The sequence below is a fragment of the Passer domesticus genome, chromosome 5 (assembly GCF_036417665.1).
Source record: "Passer domesticus isolate bPasDom1 chromosome 5, bPasDom1.hap1, whole genome shotgun sequence".
NCBI classification, from domain to species: Eukaryota; Metazoa; Chordata; class Aves; order Passeriformes; family Passeridae; genus Passer; species Passer domesticus.
In genome coordinates, this window is record NC_087478.1 from 12,470,917 (window position 1) to 12,488,908 (window position 17,992).

General features: G+C 38.1%; 1 protein-coding gene and 1 long non-coding RNA gene across 5 annotated transcripts in view; one reads left to right on the forward strand and one right to left on the reverse strand.

Moving 5' to 3' along the window:
- Positions 1 to 17,992, reverse strand: part of ATXN7L1 (ataxin 7 like 1) — a 109,989-nt gene that overhangs the window by 4,635 nt on the left and 87,362 nt on the right. For all 4 annotated transcript variants that reach the window (XM_064422003.1, XM_064422001.1, XM_064422002.1 and 1 more), the window contains 6 exons: positions 14,286 to 14,368; positions 13,176 to 13,432; positions 10,926 to 11,118; positions 8,511 to 8,632; positions 5,007 to 5,958; positions 1,130 to 1,204 (listed from right to left, as the gene is read on the reverse strand). In XM_064422003.1, the coding sequence (XP_064278073.1) occupies positions 1,130 to 1,204; positions 5,007 to 5,958; positions 8,511 to 8,632; positions 10,926 to 11,118; positions 13,176 to 13,432; positions 14,286 to 14,368 (1,682 nt within the window). The remainder of the gene's footprint in view (positions 1 to 1,129; positions 1,205 to 5,006; positions 5,959 to 8,510; positions 8,633 to 10,925; positions 11,119 to 13,175; positions 13,433 to 14,285; positions 14,369 to 17,992) is intronic.
- LOC135301696 (uncharacterized) lies at positions 3,826 to 5,344 on the forward strand. The gene is made up of 2 exons (XR_010363441.1): positions 3,826 to 4,377; positions 4,941 to 5,344. It is a non-coding gene; the product is annotated as an uncharacterized LOC135301696 (long non-coding RNA).

Sequence of the window (17,992 nt, forward strand, 5' to 3'; positions counted from 1 at the left end):
TGTGTATGTTATACTGACACAGGAGCAAGATGTCAAAACAAAAACAGTTTTGCACTTCGGAACAGTTTGTCACTGGCAGTTGGATGACAATGTCACACAGGAAAATGCCACTCCTCAGAAGTATGAAGAAACCTTCCTCTTTTTCCCCTTCAGAGTAGTTTTTCCATACATATATTGCTTTGCATTCAGCAGTGAGAGAAAAATATAAAATTTACTGTTTGGCAGCTCATCTCAAGATATGAGCGATTCAGAGTATTTTGAATGGGCACAAAGTGGGTGTGGGTATCATTACTACTGTTTTCCTGTGTCTACACAGAGAAACTAAGCAGCACAACCATTTGGAATAACTATTCTTGCATAATTTAGCCAGAATACATAAAAAAAAGTCTAAGACACTGGCTGTACAGAAAACCCCTATGGATTACTTGTGATTATCCCTTGCTGAGGTGGGAAACCTTTTCACACTAAAGAACTTGATATTATATTCTTGATAAACTACTCAACTTGGACAGTCAAATAGTAGGGGCCATAGTAAAATAAACCAGTGTAGCAGTCCTCCAGACAGATGAGGGCTGGATCAAAAAAGCTGAGTTACTGCATTTATTATCATTATCCAACTCAGAGCCTGTTTAAGAACTCACATTACACACGGGTTAATTATGCTTTCAGATTAGATTCTTTGAATAGTTGTGCCTCATCTTCTCTGTCCTGTTTCTGCTCTCCCTTTGCTGCTTTACTTCTGGCCTATTTTTAAATGCTGTCCCTCCTGTGCCAGTCTGGGGACTCTGCTGTGCCATCTTGCTCAGCAGGAGAAGTGGGATAGAAAAAACAGATCTGCTGCTGCTGCTGAGCTATCACCAAAGCAACTGCCAGTGAGCAGCACATGAGCCAACCTGAGCCGTAATACAGGTGGTGAAAAACAACCAAAAACTGTGTAATTCATAATTCTTGAAAGGGAAAATAGCTGGAAAAAATTACACAAGAGGAGAAATCTAATATTAGCTCACCAAAAGGCAGCTTCTATAAAGAACTGGAATCATAAAGAAATTGTATTTGAAGGTTTTATAGCATAAAATGTTTCAAAACTGCTTACACACTACTTAAGTACACTTTTTAAAAAGCAACTTACTTGTCTGTTGTGTACTGGGTTTGATGTACTCGAAGGACTGGATTGTGACAAAGCTACACTGCTATTTTTTCCAATCTGAAAAACATTAATTGAGCAGTATTGAGAGGCATATTTGTCAGTTGAATTCAGATGCTGCTGATGGCCTTCCCTTCCCTGTGTAACATGGTACTAATCATGTTGCATTTGGAACACAGGTATTTTACTATTGCAAAAGATACCCTTCAGATACAATCATCATTATCTCTCAGAGCCTGTATAATTTCAATATTTTTAAAAGGCACATAAATACTGTTACAGGTCAGAAAATAACATACAAAACAGTAGCTGAAGGAATATAAACTGTAACCCCCCACCTCTCTAGACTGAGATACCAGTTTCTCTAGTTACTGGAGTCAGGGCAGATATTCAGAGAGCACGGAGTGCTCCAAGTCATGGGATCCTCCCCAGGAGACCTTCCCCACTCCCGGGGAGCTTAAACCAAGTGGCCAAGCACCAGAGCATGCCCTAAATCATCCAATTTATCATATATCATTATTCAATAAAGCAAATATTAGTCACAAAAATGAAACTCCAGAGGTTCAAATTTGCAATTGTATCCTTTTACTTCATCAGAGTATTTCTTTGGGAATGATTGTAAATTGTAGTACACATACATACATTTTAAAAGTACTTAGTTATAATACTGCAAATATTCCACCTGCTTGTTTCAATGTTTGTGAGTTTACAGCACCCTGTTGTAGGTTTTTCTACAATGACCTGTAAACATGGTGTAGATATTTCTGTTGTGATACAAGAAGGGACACAGCTGTTGAGTCAGAGGAGTAGCTCCTCAGGGGTTACAAGACTGATAAAACTTAACCATGGACACCTGTCTGTAAATGGCAGATGACTGCAGTGTGAATGTTGTTTACAAAGTCACTGACTTCAAGTAACATCATTTTATTCCTTTGATGGAGAGGTACCAAGGACCTGTCTCCTAAGCAGTGAGAAATGCAGTAGCCAGTTTCTTACTGACTTGTTGGGGCTGTGGCATGGGCTGGCAGGGCCTGCACAAGAGCAGCTTTCTCCTTCCCTTCCACAGTGCTGTTTGTTATTCTGCATTTCAGTACGGAGCAAAAAGCAGCCTCTCTTCCTCTCCAGACCTGCCCTTTCTCACACAGAGATTGTTTGAAACAGTGTTCTCTGTTCACATTCTGTCCAGAATAAGCATTTAAAGTTTTTATTTACAGATAGATTTGAAGGTGCTCCCATGGTGCATGAAGATAAAGAGGATGGGTCTTTGCCTGTCCTGCTCCCTTCAGCTTGATTTGCTTGTCTCAGCTGTTCTCTAGAGGATAAAATTCTTCAACTACAAATCTTGACTAAAGATGCACAATCTTTTATATTTCCTGGGACACATCTGCAAATCTTTCTTCTCTACATACAGCATTACAGCATTCATCAACCCTTAATAATAAATACATGTCCTCCTTTTAAATGGAGAAATAGCCACACAGGCTGAACAAGTACAGCACTCTGAGAGGAATGAAAGTTTCCCAGATGTCTTGGGTCTTTAATGATGGGAAACACCATGGCAAAAGTGTAAGTGGGAGGCCAAAACTATTTTTTTTTCCCCAGTGTCCTTTAAAAATAAAGTGTACTTCAAAACCCAATGATTAATACTTCCAGTTACTATCTCTCCAGTCTAGAGTTGAATTAAATAAGAAAACTATACCTGAGCCTATCACCTGTTGCTGTGTTCTTAGTCTCTTCAATTTCCCCTATTACATGAAGGAACAGAAGCAAGATTTTAAGCCACACCATTTTTTTGGGTGGGATTTTTAATGTAATTGTATTTTTAGAACACATCAAGTCAAACAGCACAGCTTAATAGGGAATTTAAGTATTGTATTCTCCAGAGCATCAATATACACATGTAGAGTATGTAATATTATTTGACCCATATGCTTAAATGGGTACAAATTCAATTTATTTTGTATTGCATAGAGTATCCTTGTCACAAAGACAATTAGCTGCCAGCCAGACTTCTAAAATAAAATTAACTCCATTTTACCTCCTATTTTTGAGGCAGTAATATGTTTTAATATCTGTATCATATTTAATATAATGTTTTAACATGTTTAAATATCTATATATTGTAACACGCGTTACAAATAGTTAACCTCTTACTTAAGAAAAAAATACTAGTCAGAATTACATTTTTACAAATATTCAGCAAAGATCTCTGATTGATTTTTGTGGTTTATTTACTTCTATTGCTGTGCAACATGATGAAATACATCACAAATTGAAATAGGAATGACACACAGGAACAGATTTGATCCCGAGGGAGCTCAGGATCTGAACTCAGAACCTCCTCTGTAAGATCTCCTCACACTGCACTAGCTGCAGACACAGTCTGTGTCCTGGGAGAAGATGATACAATCCATTTCCTATTACCCATGTCTGTACCAAAGTACCAATTTGTACTTACTTTTTCTTTCCATTTGACACCTTAAACCTCAGGGCAATTTAATCTTTTTGGGCACATATGTTTCAAAATTCAGATTGTGTGACAGAAGGAAGAATTTACAGCAACCTCTGCTGACTTCAGTTACTTGAAGATCAGTTCTGATTGCAGGACACATTCAAGAGGCTTACAATAGAAAGACAATGCCACTCCCCATCTTAAAAAGCCAAACAAGTCATCTCTGTTGCACCTCTGCTGGAAGTAGGAAAGAGAAAATATACCTGCTAGGCCATTCTTTGAGACATTCATTCTGTCTCCTACAGCAGCTTTAGGATTCATTTATTCCCTTTTTCCTCTCCCATTTCTGCCATTTTACTTATGGATTGCTTTGCCCTTACCATCTTCTTTTCAAAATTCCACTTGTTTTTATGTGCAATATCCTTAGGAAATGAGACTTTCACAAACAAAAAAAAAAAAAAAACCCAAAATTTCCTAAGCTACCTCCTTTGGAGTCTCTGAAGTATCCTATTTTCTATGGCTTTGTGTTCCAGATGCCAGGGCCAAGCCTTGTTTTGTGTGCACTGCACAGCACTGGACAGCAGCAGAATGATACAGTAGAACATTATAAAGACCATGCTGGCAGTTTTCCCACCAGATCTTACTTCACATGTACTTTTGTTCTTGTATAGCACCACTGAAAGAGGAGCCAAAGCTCTGCTGCTATCAATGAAGGAAGCATGGGTAACCTTATCTGCTGCACTGACTTCAATATTCTGTGAACACATGTACACTGAAAAAGGTAACCAAATATCCCCTGAAGGTCATCCATCTGGTTAAGAACTTAATTTCTTAATTTTTCCAGTTTCAAACTGGGAACAACATCTGTGGTCAGGCACTTCAGACTCTCTCCAGGAGAAAGGTAGATGTGTTTTACAGGAGAGATATGAAGAAACTAGCATAGCACTAGGAAATGAACCAGCAACAAGTTTGGGAAAAGAAATAAACAGATATTCTGACTCTCATCTTCCTGTTTCAAAAACACAATTTATTTCACAGAGATGAGAATTAAGAAATTATTTTTTTCTAAAAATTATTTATCCCTTCTGGATATTCAATTTACTTTCAGAGATACAAATAGCTACTTTAATAATGGAATTAAAAAAATCCCATAAAAATATTTTGAGAAAGTATATATATATATATACACACATATATATGTATATATATATAATTTTTTTTTAACTCTGAAAACATCTTTCTATGACTGGTACAAAACAAATCCAAATACATTTCTGTATTAACCTAGAAAGTAAGTTGTGTGATGAAAACCCATCTGTAGCAAATGTGGTATTTTCTTTTCAGAATGCATAAAATATTTCAAGAAAGTCAGACATGATCTGCAAAAAAATAACTGGAAGAGTCCCTTACCTGCCGAGAGATGGAGCTGCTTGTAGGATCTGGCACCGCAGAAATAAGGTTGGCAGTGCTCTTTCTATGAACACTATTCATACCAGGCATTTTAGTGATTTTACAGGCTTTGCTACTAGAACTAGAGTTTTTACGTTTTTTTCCTTCTGATTTGTCAAAAGAAAGGGGTAGAGAAGACACTGCATTATGTGCTCCCAGGGAGTGGTCCCCTGAGTGGTGCACGAGAGAAGATACAGAGAGATTAGAAGTGTCAATACTGCTCACTACCATGCTCATGTGTTTCACTGAGTCTGTTGAACTACTTGACAATGAAGTCCGTCCTGAGGGCTCCGATTTGGCACTGAGTGGGCTTGTTCCATTATTGGTATTGTGCACAGACACACTGTTATAGGAGGATGTCGCCTGATAGGAGTTCAACGTTGAACTGGGATTCAGGACACAGTTCTTTTTGTGGGACCCTGAAAAGGAAGATGAGGAAGATGTCTGCAAAGACAATGAGGATGATGACGACGACGAAGACGACGACTGCGGCTTTTTCTTTTTGTTACTTGAAGACTCATCACTCCGAGATGACAGGTCTTTCACTTTTGAGGATTTGCTGGTTTTTGTTTTGGATGGCTTGTGGGATGGGGAAGGGATGACTGCTGGCACTGGTGACACAGCTGATGGCGCCTTAAAAGTTGAGTCCATGATACTTAGGCTTGCAGCCACGTGAGGAAAAGCTGTGGTGTGTGACATAATGGAATTCGTCTCTGCCGTTGTCACAAAGGCTGCATTTGATAACATGGCTGATGTCATTATGTAAGAAGAAGTGATTCTTGAACTGATAGGTGTTGAAGGAATATACACTGCACTGGGGTTGCTGAAGGGCTGTAAGACTGATGCTGGAAAAGGAGTGGAGACATGTGCTGCTGGAGAAGGCATGGGACTGTCTGCCGCAGGAGGGATTTTCCTAAACAGAAAAAGAAAGGAAAAACAAAAGAAGATACATAAAAAATTCCATCCAAACCATGATGATAGGAAATAATTGCCATGAACTTATTCAAAAAGGCAAACCTAGTTCATTATAATTTTGATTCCTATTCTATTCTATTAATCACATACAGCAATTAAGTGCACAGTATTACAATTTAAACACATTATTACAAATTTAATTTCCTTTTCCCTTCTCTTATTTTACCAAACAGTTAAAAAATGCAAATAAAATGCCTGACAGTAGCACCTGTACATATCTAGTCACTATGTCTCATTAATTGCATATGTTTTGCTTCAAAGTTCGAGTTATAGAACAGTTTCAATATCAACCTAAACTCATAGGTTAGATTTCATTAAGGTAGTAAATGAGCCAGTCTGGGGGGTTGTGAAGCACTTAATCATTGAGCATAAAGAGGAAAGATCACCCCCTTTCAAATGCAGTGCTATTCCCAACAGCTCATTTGAGAACTGGTTAGGTGGGTTTAAACAGGCAAATTACTGATTCATTTTCACTAATATTGAAAAATTGACAAAATATTAAACAGAGCTTGATAAGCTTTATAAACAGCTGAAAATTCTTTTGAGAAGTATGTATAATAATATTACCTGTGAAATTAGTAGGATGTATTCAAATTCCTTTCCATTCAGCCATCACCTATTATTTTATCTAATGTGGTGTTATCAAAGAACCAGACCTTCATAATGTCTCTTGGAAAACTATTGTGTGATCTTTTCCCATTATTTAGACTTATATTTAATTGACAGTTTAATCCTATTTCTCTTTTCTAAGAAGCTGTGCAGCCCCATAACTCTGCCCTTGTTATCCTCTCTACTGACACCTTTCCCATTTTTAAAGGCTTACTCTTGCCCTCACAGAAGTACGATAAAAGAGCAGCCCCAGGTGTGCTGTTTTATCATAAATCAAATCCTAATTACAAGTGTTCTCTCCAGGTATTCCTCCTATGGAGACTGTTGGACAGAACACTGTTCATGGCACAGTTACATAAGGGATTACATACAGTCCATGCTGTCAGAAATGAGGAAGTCCCACTGCCTGCCACTTGCAATGCAAACAAAGCTGCTTTCCAGAGCTGTCCTTCAGCTCTTTTAAAGAAGGGCCAACAATTCCTACCCACCTTTGCAAAGTACTTTGAGAACCAGGGATAAAAGTACTTTGTACATGGCCCTGCATCCCTGCACCTCTGGCACAGCTGCAGAGCTACAGAACAGGGGCCTCACACCCAGCTCTGCCTGGAGAGCACAGGGAAAGGTCAGCCCAGGGGAGGGGTGGGGACAGCAGAGGAATAAAACAGGGGTTAGGCACTGTCAGATTCCTGTGTTACACAGACAAGTGAGTATGGCTGGAGCTCATTAAAGTATTAGAGATGATGTAAATAGCTAAAATTTGGGAAAACTTTTAAAATCAGATTTAGTGGGAGCAAGATAAGGACTGTTTACTTCTGATTTCAAATAACTACTATAGAGGTTTTGTTTTCTATAGTAGTTTGTGCTACTGGTGGTATGTGTTTTTTTCAGATGCCCAAGCATCTTTTCTCCTGACAAAGAAAGCCAATAAGCAACACATTTTAGTCTTCCTATATAAAAATATTTTTGTTTCCTTATATGTGGAAGGTGACAGACACTAGTTTACAAATTTACAAAGCAGATTGAGCATGATCAGTCTCTGAACAGACATGAAACCAGCTCTTTTATTGCAGAACCAACCATTTCCAAACTCCTAGCACAATGGCATCATTATCATTAAGTTACCAGTTTAGTCAGACAAGCCAAGCTTTAGTCCTTAAAAATATATATTTAAATAAAAATCAAACCTTGTTTATCTAATGGCTGGCATCCAATGAATATAACACAGTCCTGATAATAAACAGTGACATGAAACACTGCACTTTAGCATCATTACATTGGAAGAAGAATGCATATTCTGTAGCAGCATAACCTCAAAAAAATCAATCCTATCTGTAGATTCCATTAACTTTTAATTACTTTTTTTAAGAACTAATGTTTATTTTAGAAGTGCAGTCTATTTCAATAGATCTGTGTAGTCAAAGCCTACAGTGCTTGGAACCTGCATATGTGATAGAGAGGTACTTCAACAGTGAGTAATAATCAGAATTTTAAGATCCCAAAGGCACTAAGGGCACTATGGATTAAAAACCTATCATATTCCATCTGACACACTCCTTATCTCACAACTCATGAGTCTTGCACAGCAAAGCCTGAATGGGTGATACAAGGGCATGATAAAAGCACAAAATTCTAAGCAAAAAATCTGGATTCTTAGGGAGTGACTAGAAAGAGTTCTAAATCTGGCAGAAACTTCCACTGGACTAGGAGATTGTTCTGTTGGGCTGTATATTCCTTAACAGAGAAGGGAAGATTTCTACACAGGTTACTGCTATACCTCAATACAGAGGTAATTTTACAAATGCTGGCCATGGAGTGCTTAATCTAAAAGTTTTACAGAATGAAAAATGTAAATTACCCACCAAGCATAGAAATCCCACTTACTTCCACATCTGTGAGTTCAAGTGTTTTTCCACCATGGAGTTCAGTGCGAATCGAAAATGGTCCCATCTTCTGTCAAAGACATAGTACCCTCTTCCAATTAAGCGACTGCCATATGAACAGAACTGAAAGAAAAGGTATTTCAGTGGTGCTTATAAAAATGTATTTCTACATTATGAAATATTTATTGACAGATCAAGGAGCACCATTGTAATTTGTATCATGCAGGTAAAACTTCTTTTAAAACATTTTTCATTATCTACAGCATAGTTTTTTTAAGAATTATGAAATATAGGCATAGTATTTCGGCTTAGTGTAATGTATATTTCATACTTCATTAATGAATCAGTGCCAGAGAAAGAATGTAACTGCTTAGGTACTTTTAAAGAAAAAATTCTTACTGCCTCAGAAAGACAAGTTACCCTGTTCTGTGTGTCTTACATCTCATAATTGTATGACAGCAATAAAAATATAAGTGAAGAGGAAAAAAAGTGCAATGGGAATGTATTTAGTATCTACTTAATACACAGACCCTTGACATTTCAGTAAAAAAGTAAATTATCATCCATGGCATCTGTGCTACAATAGAACATGGGATACACTCTTCACAGTGCATGAAAATCAACTGGAGGAGTAGTATTTTGAGAATTCTGCAGAGCTCAGGAGTACTTGCACCCCTCCCTCTGGAGAACTTCCTGAAAAGTCCTACTACACTCAAATGTTACAGTCAGGAAACTGTTCTTGTTTCAGCTCAGTCTTACTGATCTAAATGATACAGAGAACTGCTGTAATGCCAGTTTGTAGGAGAGAAATCTGTTACAAATCATCCTCAAAAAACAAGACAACTGTCCACCATACAAGGGACCCAGTCACAGCAATTCTGGCTGACAGCAGAAGCACTGATGTGGTAGAAGAGCACCCGCTCAAAGTACTTATCAAAGCACTTAATGGACAGCAAGTGGAGACTGCAACTGTTCATTTCAAGTCTGTTTCATGACAAGGTTAAACAGGTTAATTAAAACAACCACCTAAATTCACAAAGCCTCAGCTCCCATCAAGTACCACCAAGAGGCAATTTAAGTAGCTACTGACTTTCCCCCTGATCATTACCACCTGGCCAGGAGAGGGATTTAGTAAGGAAAACAGTCTAATTGAATATGAAATTCAGAAATTTAGCATGATCTGGAAGTGATTTACACTATCATTTCTGACTTCACACTGATACTGGCTAAGAACTGGTTTCACTACCAGCAACTGCTTCAGTTGGGAGATGCTAAGATTTCAGAGAACAGATGAGTCAGTGGGCTTGCCTTGAAGCAGAACTAGGATCCTGAACCAAAATGGCCATTGACAGCCACGCCTCACTGCTGAGGCATGTACAAGAACTGGCTGCACTTAGATTATTTTTTGAATTGTGTGGGCACCCATGCAGTGAACCTTTAGTTTTTAATTCACAGAGAATCAGTCAGTGATACCAAAGTAGCATACAATAGTACCTAGGAAACAGGAGGTTTCTGCATATCATAGTATTATGTGGACTACTGTAATTCACATTTTTTCTGCAAGAACCAAATACAGGATTTCATGTGACAGTCCTTTAATGTTTGGGTCATGCTTTTTCTGGTGTGACAGTAACAAGTTCTCCTTTGCTCCAGGGAATACAAACAATGCTACCAGTTATCACAATGTTTGTTTTATTCTGCATATCATATGGAAAACACGTACATGTATTCCTTGGCTCAATCTTTATGAGAAACAACTCCTAAGAATTTCAAGAGTTCTCCCACTGCTTCTTGGTTTGAACAATGTAAACAAAAGCACACTGCAGAGATAATACCACAAAGCACCTTTTACTACTTAAAATGAAATTTCTCACTAACACAGGAGAAAGACAAAACCAGCTGCTCAAACACATACTTGAGCTTTTCCATTTTGAGATGAATGAAGCAATAGTTTCTAAGTCCACACACACTCAGATAAATGACATTTAATTACTGCTCTAAACCAGACTACAGAAATCAATGGAGCACTGTACTAGCCTTCTGCCACCACCTGCAAGGTACTGTTTTGTAGGAACTGCAACAACCAAGAGAATATCTGCCCATGTCACATTTAAAGCAACACAACTTTCCTCAGTTCAGAACTACACCTAATTTGAGGTCAACTGAGAGGACAATCTAAAAACAGAACTTCTGATTTTCTGCTGCCCTTCTTGTCGTACGTCAATGTATCGTGTGTACTGACCAGTGGTACCTTATCCCATCCTTACCCTTTTCTGCTAAATGTATTTTTTCTCTTTAAAACAGTTTTCAGAATGTAAGGTCTTCATTCCTTACCTTCTTATTAAATTACTTATTTGTTTTTCTCTCCTTAATTAGACAACAACAATGGCAAGGCACACCAGAGACTGACACATACCCCAAGAGGTCTGGGATGGTGTCCAGAAAAGTGACAGTCTAGTTTCTCAGATTCTTCAGCTCCATCCGCTTCTCCTTCATCACTGGACAATCTGCTTGTGATATCTCCTCCCATGGAAGGCAGTGGCAGCTCTGGTACGTACCCACTGTGGTTTGAAGAACTGGTGCTGTTTATGCTATTTGCAGATGAAGGTCTAGAAGGAGAATATACATTTAAATCATCAGTGTTCAAAGGCTCTATAACCTACCTGCTGGCATCAAGCATCAAAGCAAATGATGCCAGAAATTATCAATATAAACAAGGACAGTAAAAGACACTGAATAGCTGACACAGGAATATACTGTGGGGCTGTCATTAAGTTAATGTTAACAGAAGCACCCTTCTACTGCCTGACATTTTAAATTTGTCATGAAGTTGGATTTCAGATATTGCGAGCGACAAAGTATATTTAAAACACAAATAAAAATCGGGTATAAAAGAATCTTCTTACACTGAACCATTACTCTGCTACTTGATTAATCCCAAGGGTCCAGTTACAAAATCCTACTAAAATTAGTGTACTAAATATAAGAGTGTTTAGCTGACCCCCTCTACAGGTAGATTAGAGTGCAATATCTGGGAGAGCTCCTCACAGCATGTAGGTTTTCTTTACCTTTGTCTAAAATGCAATAAAACAAAGTAGGAATGTCTTTGCACCACAGGGTATGATGATGTCTTGCCTTTCAAAAATAGTTTGAAAACAGATTAGATTAGAAGTGAGGGTGGAAAAGGTTCTCAACTACAGTCTGTACAACGAAGTATGTATCGAGAGCTCTGAGGCTGCAGGAGATGTTCACACTGGGCCAATTCTGTAGATGATCTTCTTCAGCCTCATGAGTTGGTGCTCTCAGGACAGAGCAGTCCCCGAGGCTGCGGAGCAGAGCCCTCTCCTGACCTGTGTGGGGTTGCTCGGTTGCTCACCCACGGCATCGGCCCAGGGCGAGCGCTGCAGCTGGGCTGGGCCGGGCTGGGCCCCGCCGGGCTGTGCCACAGCGGCCACAAGGCTTCCACGGCTGCTCTGAACCAGGCAGGACCAAGAGAGGCACTGCAGCAGAAACAGAAATGCAGACCGCACAAACGCAATGTCCGACTGCTAAAATCCTCCTCCTCGAGTACTGCTACTATCTCTGCAATTTGTGCAGCTGACTCTCATGGAATTGCACTCCAGTTCTGCTACTTTGACTGTAGCACCTACTAAACCCCACTTCTATCTTTCTGTCTGTGCTCCTCTCTGTAAGGTCACTGCTTTTACAAGAATTAGGCAGAGAAGCACCAATTCATCTGCGGGAATTCTTTCATTGTCTTTTCACTCAAACAAGGCCCACCTCTGCCACCACAGGAATGAAACTTCATTCAGGCCACACAGAAAACATTGGAAACAGCTGTCTGAGATACTTCTTGTATTCGCTATCTCTTTGATACTTCATAAGGACTATTGTAGTAGGAAATAGGGACTATCGTAGTAGGAAAGTCCCAAAATGAGCACCCTGTCCTGACCAAGGTTTCCGAAAAAAAAAAAGAATGATGAAAAAATATAAAGCTGAAAAAAACCAACTAATTTAGCTCTATGCACTCCAGCCAAAATCAGTACCAAAAAATCCCACAAATAAACAAAAGATACGGGAAGTTTTCCAGAGGATAATTAGAATTCAGTAGATCAAATACTTCACACTGTTTTTTGCAAAAGAATGCCTTCAGAAGTTTTCATTGTCCTTCTGAAGAATGTTTTTGTCCTTTCTAAGAAAAATCTTCAAAACAAGGGAAGACATTCTATGTATAGTTTAATATCAATAGTTTTAAATCAACACTAAATTACACCATGGAAAAGTACTTCTGGAGAAAAATTCTATATAAATGTACAGAATTTTACTACTAATACTTGCACTGATTCATGTAAACAGACTTTTCTTATCAATGGTGACCAAATGACTTGAATATAATCTTTCCTAATTATAAGTACCATTTTAGCAAAAAAATGCAGTTAGTCTGACATTGTGAGCCAAGGGTGGACACTATTCCTTTCCTCATTCCCAATTAGATCACAGGCTACCATGGACAGAGTTCAGTTAACACAAGCTAGCAGAAATTCTTATATTAGTATGTTTTATTGTGTAATAGCCTAAAGAAATATTAAATATTTATGAAATGAGCTGTATGAACGTCTAAGAGATTTTTTACAGCACCTTCATGCCACACTGGAGAACTGCTTACCTTGGAAGTACAGAATTTGGTGGTCTAGATTTTGCAGGAGATGTTACTTTAGATTCTTGCCCAGAGTTCACTGAGGATCCTGACAGAGAGTCTTGTGCTGGTGTGGGCTGGCTCTGATAGCTTTCCCTTGCAGATGGTGGATGTTCTTTGTCTTTTGCAACTTCTTTTTCCCTGGATCGAGCTTTGTGTTCAGCTAGAAGGATGTCAAACTGTTTTTTACGGCCTGGAACTGCTCGTCGATGATTAAGTGAATGAGTCTAAAAATAGGGTGGTTAAAAAGCATTTGTGTGTGCATGACATTGTTTATGAGTCCTCTATACTTCTGATACACCACTACTCTAAAAGATAAAATCTACTTCAAACAACTTTAGCCACAGTTATGGAAATAAAGCTGCTATTCCACATTATCTTTGATAACTTATAAAGTCATTCTTAAGAAATGCCAACATCAAGGCTAAAATTACTTTTTGCAACAATTTTTATATAATAGAGACTATTGACTTACCTTTTTCAAGATGGAAAATAGAATTGCAGTAATTTAAAGATATTAAGAAAATCATTGTAGCTTTTAACTTACAATGAAAAACTGATTTCATTGGATTGAAAAACATGAATAGATTTTAAAGCAAATTTAGCTGATGATCTCTACTGACAGGCAGCACATACACATACAAATGTTCATTAGAAATGTCTCACATTGCAGCTACTTTTTGATGCAGGAGTTATTACTATCACAAGGGCAGATTCCAAGTAATTTATTATACAAAAATATGGTAATTTTTTTTTACTAAAAACTGACTATACTTTAACATTGTTGCACACATGAACCAAAAAAGAAGCATTTAAAATAACACTTGGGCTTCTACCATGAAACGTTAATGCTTTTTGCATAATAAAATGACATGAAAAAATCTTTTTAGAAATATCAGTGGAATAATGCAGATGCTCTGATTCAAAGAAACAGAATTACACAAAAGAATTACCTGAAGACAGCGCCTGAATACCATACCCATTGTCTGTAAGACAGGAGCAGGTATGACCTCTCAAACTACTGTGGTAGGATTTAAACTATAACAAAGCATCTGATATTTTATCTTCTAAGAAAAATACCTTGCAGGTGAGTGATCTTGTGCAAGGTTTCTTTGTTTCAGGATCCAGTACTCCACAGTGCTTATTTGGGTCAAATTCTCTTTCTGTTTAGTGGGAGAATGGGAAATGAGAAAAAAAAATAGATTATTATGGAAGTTTTAACCAGAGTAGCTTATAACTTTTGCCTGTTAGAATTTAGTTTAATCAGACTCAACCTGAACCACTGATCCCAACCCCAGCATCCTGTAACAGTGCTATGTGCATCACTCATATAGTTGTGCATTTTTTTGTCCTTGCATGTTTAAAACCATTTAGAGCAGGATTTCAGCCAAAGACTTCATGGCAATAAGTCTGCTTACAGTGGAGTGGCCCAAACAAAGGACCAAGCCAATTCTCTGTGACTTCAGCTCCCTCTCCATCTCTGCCTGCCTCTGAGGCCATAAGACACAGCACTTGCAGCTCTGCCTCCAGAGCTGGGCTAAGACACAAATGGTACCAGAAGTGCTTTAAACAACATTTCTCTGACATACTTAGAAACTCGAGAAAACCACCCATGGCTGATTACTGGTGACATTTTAAAAATAAAATTTATCTAAATCTGTCCCTTAAATCTTTATAAAAATAACATGTATGTTAGTTTTTATTTCCCCACATGAAGGGAGGGATGGAATTTAAAGTTTGCAGAGATTCTGAGGAAAGGCATTTACATGAGTTCTACTCATGATTAACATTAAAAGGGCATTAATATTTAATATGCTGTATCTGTGTATTTAATTTCATTAATATTTTAGTATTTCTATACCACAGATAGCATCATTTCCCTTAGGTTATGTTAATATAATTTTAGGGTTTCCATTAAGAATTGTAACAGAACTATGGATACACACTTTTTAGTTTATGCTATCAAAACCCTTTACCATTACCTTCACAGACCTTGACAAATTATGGTGTAATTGGCAGACAGGTTTGCTTTTGTTTGGTAGGGGAATATAAACTATTTGCCAAATCCTATTTTAACTATATAGTGGTGTTACATTCAGATACAATAAACATCTTGTACTCAAATACAACATTTAATCAGAGGATTTAAGAATTCTTTATAAACAAATGGGAGCTAAGAGGAAGACAGTGATTCACAGCTGTGTTACAATGCTATGACAGCATCACAGCAAGTAGAACAGCTGGAATAAGAAAAGCAAGAAATAGCTTAAGTTAGACAGCAACTAGCCTCCAGATATCACAATTTCTAGCAGTTTTATGTATTCTGCTATCTAGACTTAAAAATGCCTATGCAAATATTAAATGGTTACAGTATTAACCTATTAGCAGAGCCATACAAAAAAGGGAGCTTGGAAAAACCAGAAAAACTGGCATAGTATTTTATTTGTGAAATCTAGAAAGGAACTGAAATATGTTATAGGCAGTTGTAGTTCCTTTGGCATTTACAACACAACAGAAACACAAAAATAGCTGTGTATGACTCAATATAATAACTATTTTTTTCTACTTAATAGATGAAAACACATGTTCATGAACTAAAGGAGTTAGTTGCTCCCAGGGTTTGAGTGTAAGATCTTCCCATTCCAGTTTCCTGAATGACCCACCTAAAAACTTCAATGCAAATTGAAAAAAAAAAACCAAAAAAAAAAACCCAAAAAAACTAAGGAGACAATATGGACTAATAAATATGCCTTCAAATGAAAAGTCCTGAAGGCAATTATAAGGCTATGGAATGTGTTCTGAAAGTCACCAAGCAAGGACTGTTTTGGACCAACAGGGAAACACTTCAAAAATCAAAAGTGGTCCAGATTGGTACTTGTCAGTAAGTGGCCCAACTGACTAACACTTGTAGGACTGATTATAGCAAAGCCAGTTATTAGGAAAACATATACAGATAAAATCAACATAAGGAGTTATAAGAGGAAAGAGTGGAAGTCTCTGCCATTGACTGAACAACAAAATAATAGGGTTTCCCTGAGAAACAGAAAATACTGAACAAACAGGAAGCCACTTCTCCTAGCTGAAGCATTTATGGCTGCTCCAGAGAAATCATGAACATCTAACTGCCAGCTACAGACATGCCTGGTTTGGGCAACACCCTGCATGAAACTTACCACCTTCTTATCAATAACAAAATGCAGCTTCTGCCTATTGTGTTAGGATATGTGGAGTGTGACAAGCCCCAGAGCCCTGTGCACAGGCACAGCTTGAGAAAGCTGTTTTTCTGGAATGGATTCCATTTCTTCACATTCAGTGGACCAAGTGAAGAACATTTGCTATAACCTCACCAAGAGAAGAGCAAGGGCCAAAACTGAACTGTCATAAACTTCTGTTTGCAACAGAACTGTTTTTCTTGGTGTATGCAGGGAATCTGCATTCTTTAACGTCATCCCAAAGAGAACAAGAACTAAGGAAGATTTAGGAAAAAAAATTTTTTTTTGCAGTTGCTACTCAGAAACACTGATCCACTTATGCTGGGCAGCTACAGACTGTCTTTTGTGGTTCCACAAGCTGTTTCCTCTCTCTCAACAAGGACAGTGCTCCTGAAAAGAGGGCAGGTTCATTCATCACACAAACAACCACCAGCTCTCAGGAAAGAAAAAAACAAACTTCTATCACAGTCAGGGAAGTGGTGTGAGAGACAGTAGAGGTTGCTAAAAAGGGAAGGAAACAGATGCAAACTGGCCAAACTTATTAGGGAGCTTTAAAAATTAACGTCCGTACAGCTCTAGGGCAGTGGACTGAGGGAAACCTAAATCCCTTGGCTGCAGTTTCATCCTTTTCATGTGGAATGAATGAAATTATGGGATCACTCAAATAATCATCTCATTGACCTTCCAAAATCTTTTTATCAGCCTTTGCACAGTCCTGTATAATAATGTAGAGAAATACATCATAGTGACACACAATCTACAGGCAATTCATCTCCAGTGCTCTCAGGACTTCTACGATTTGAATAATCCCTAAATTATTGCATTGTTGCATCAATACTCAAGGCAGTGGAAGTAAGACTGAACAGATCACAAATCTGATCATGACAGAGAAGCTGAAAAAAAGGTCTCAGTTCTGTGTATTTGTTATAAAAGTAAACACATGCCTATCCAGGTGCTCAATCACTCCTGTGCAGAAATTTCCACTGTGTTCCCTAGCCCAGAAGACACTGCAAGTCAGAGCTTTGAGAAAGATCAGTGCCAGAGCCACCTCCACAGTAAAGCCAGCAAGCTGTAGGAAGGCCCTACAGAACTGTTTCTCCTTTATGAACACATTTCTACAAGCACTTGCACAGAAATGTACAAGTATCACCCACAGCCCTGCAGTGGTAAGTGGTGACATGAGGAAAACCACTAACAGTTTAAATTGCTCAAGGAGGAATTTTGAATTGATTAACTTAATCAGCTAAATTCAGCATCTAACCCATTACAGGAAATAATAGGTTAAAAGAAAGCAATATTCTAAATTAACTGTAAAATATAGAGTTTTTATTAGAATAATATATTGGTTCTTAGAAAGTAAAATGTAAGGGTTAAAGCCTAATCTTAAGCTACTGTCTTGTAGCATTTTTTCATGTTGTGAAAAGCTATAAATGAATAATGGTTCATTTTCTTATATGCCACCTTTAACTAGTTAAGAAAGCAATCAGTGCACTGAATCCTTTCAGGCAATGGCATTGTTCCATGCCCCACACAGCCCCAGCAAACACCTCACACTGGTCTGAAATCCAGCCAAGG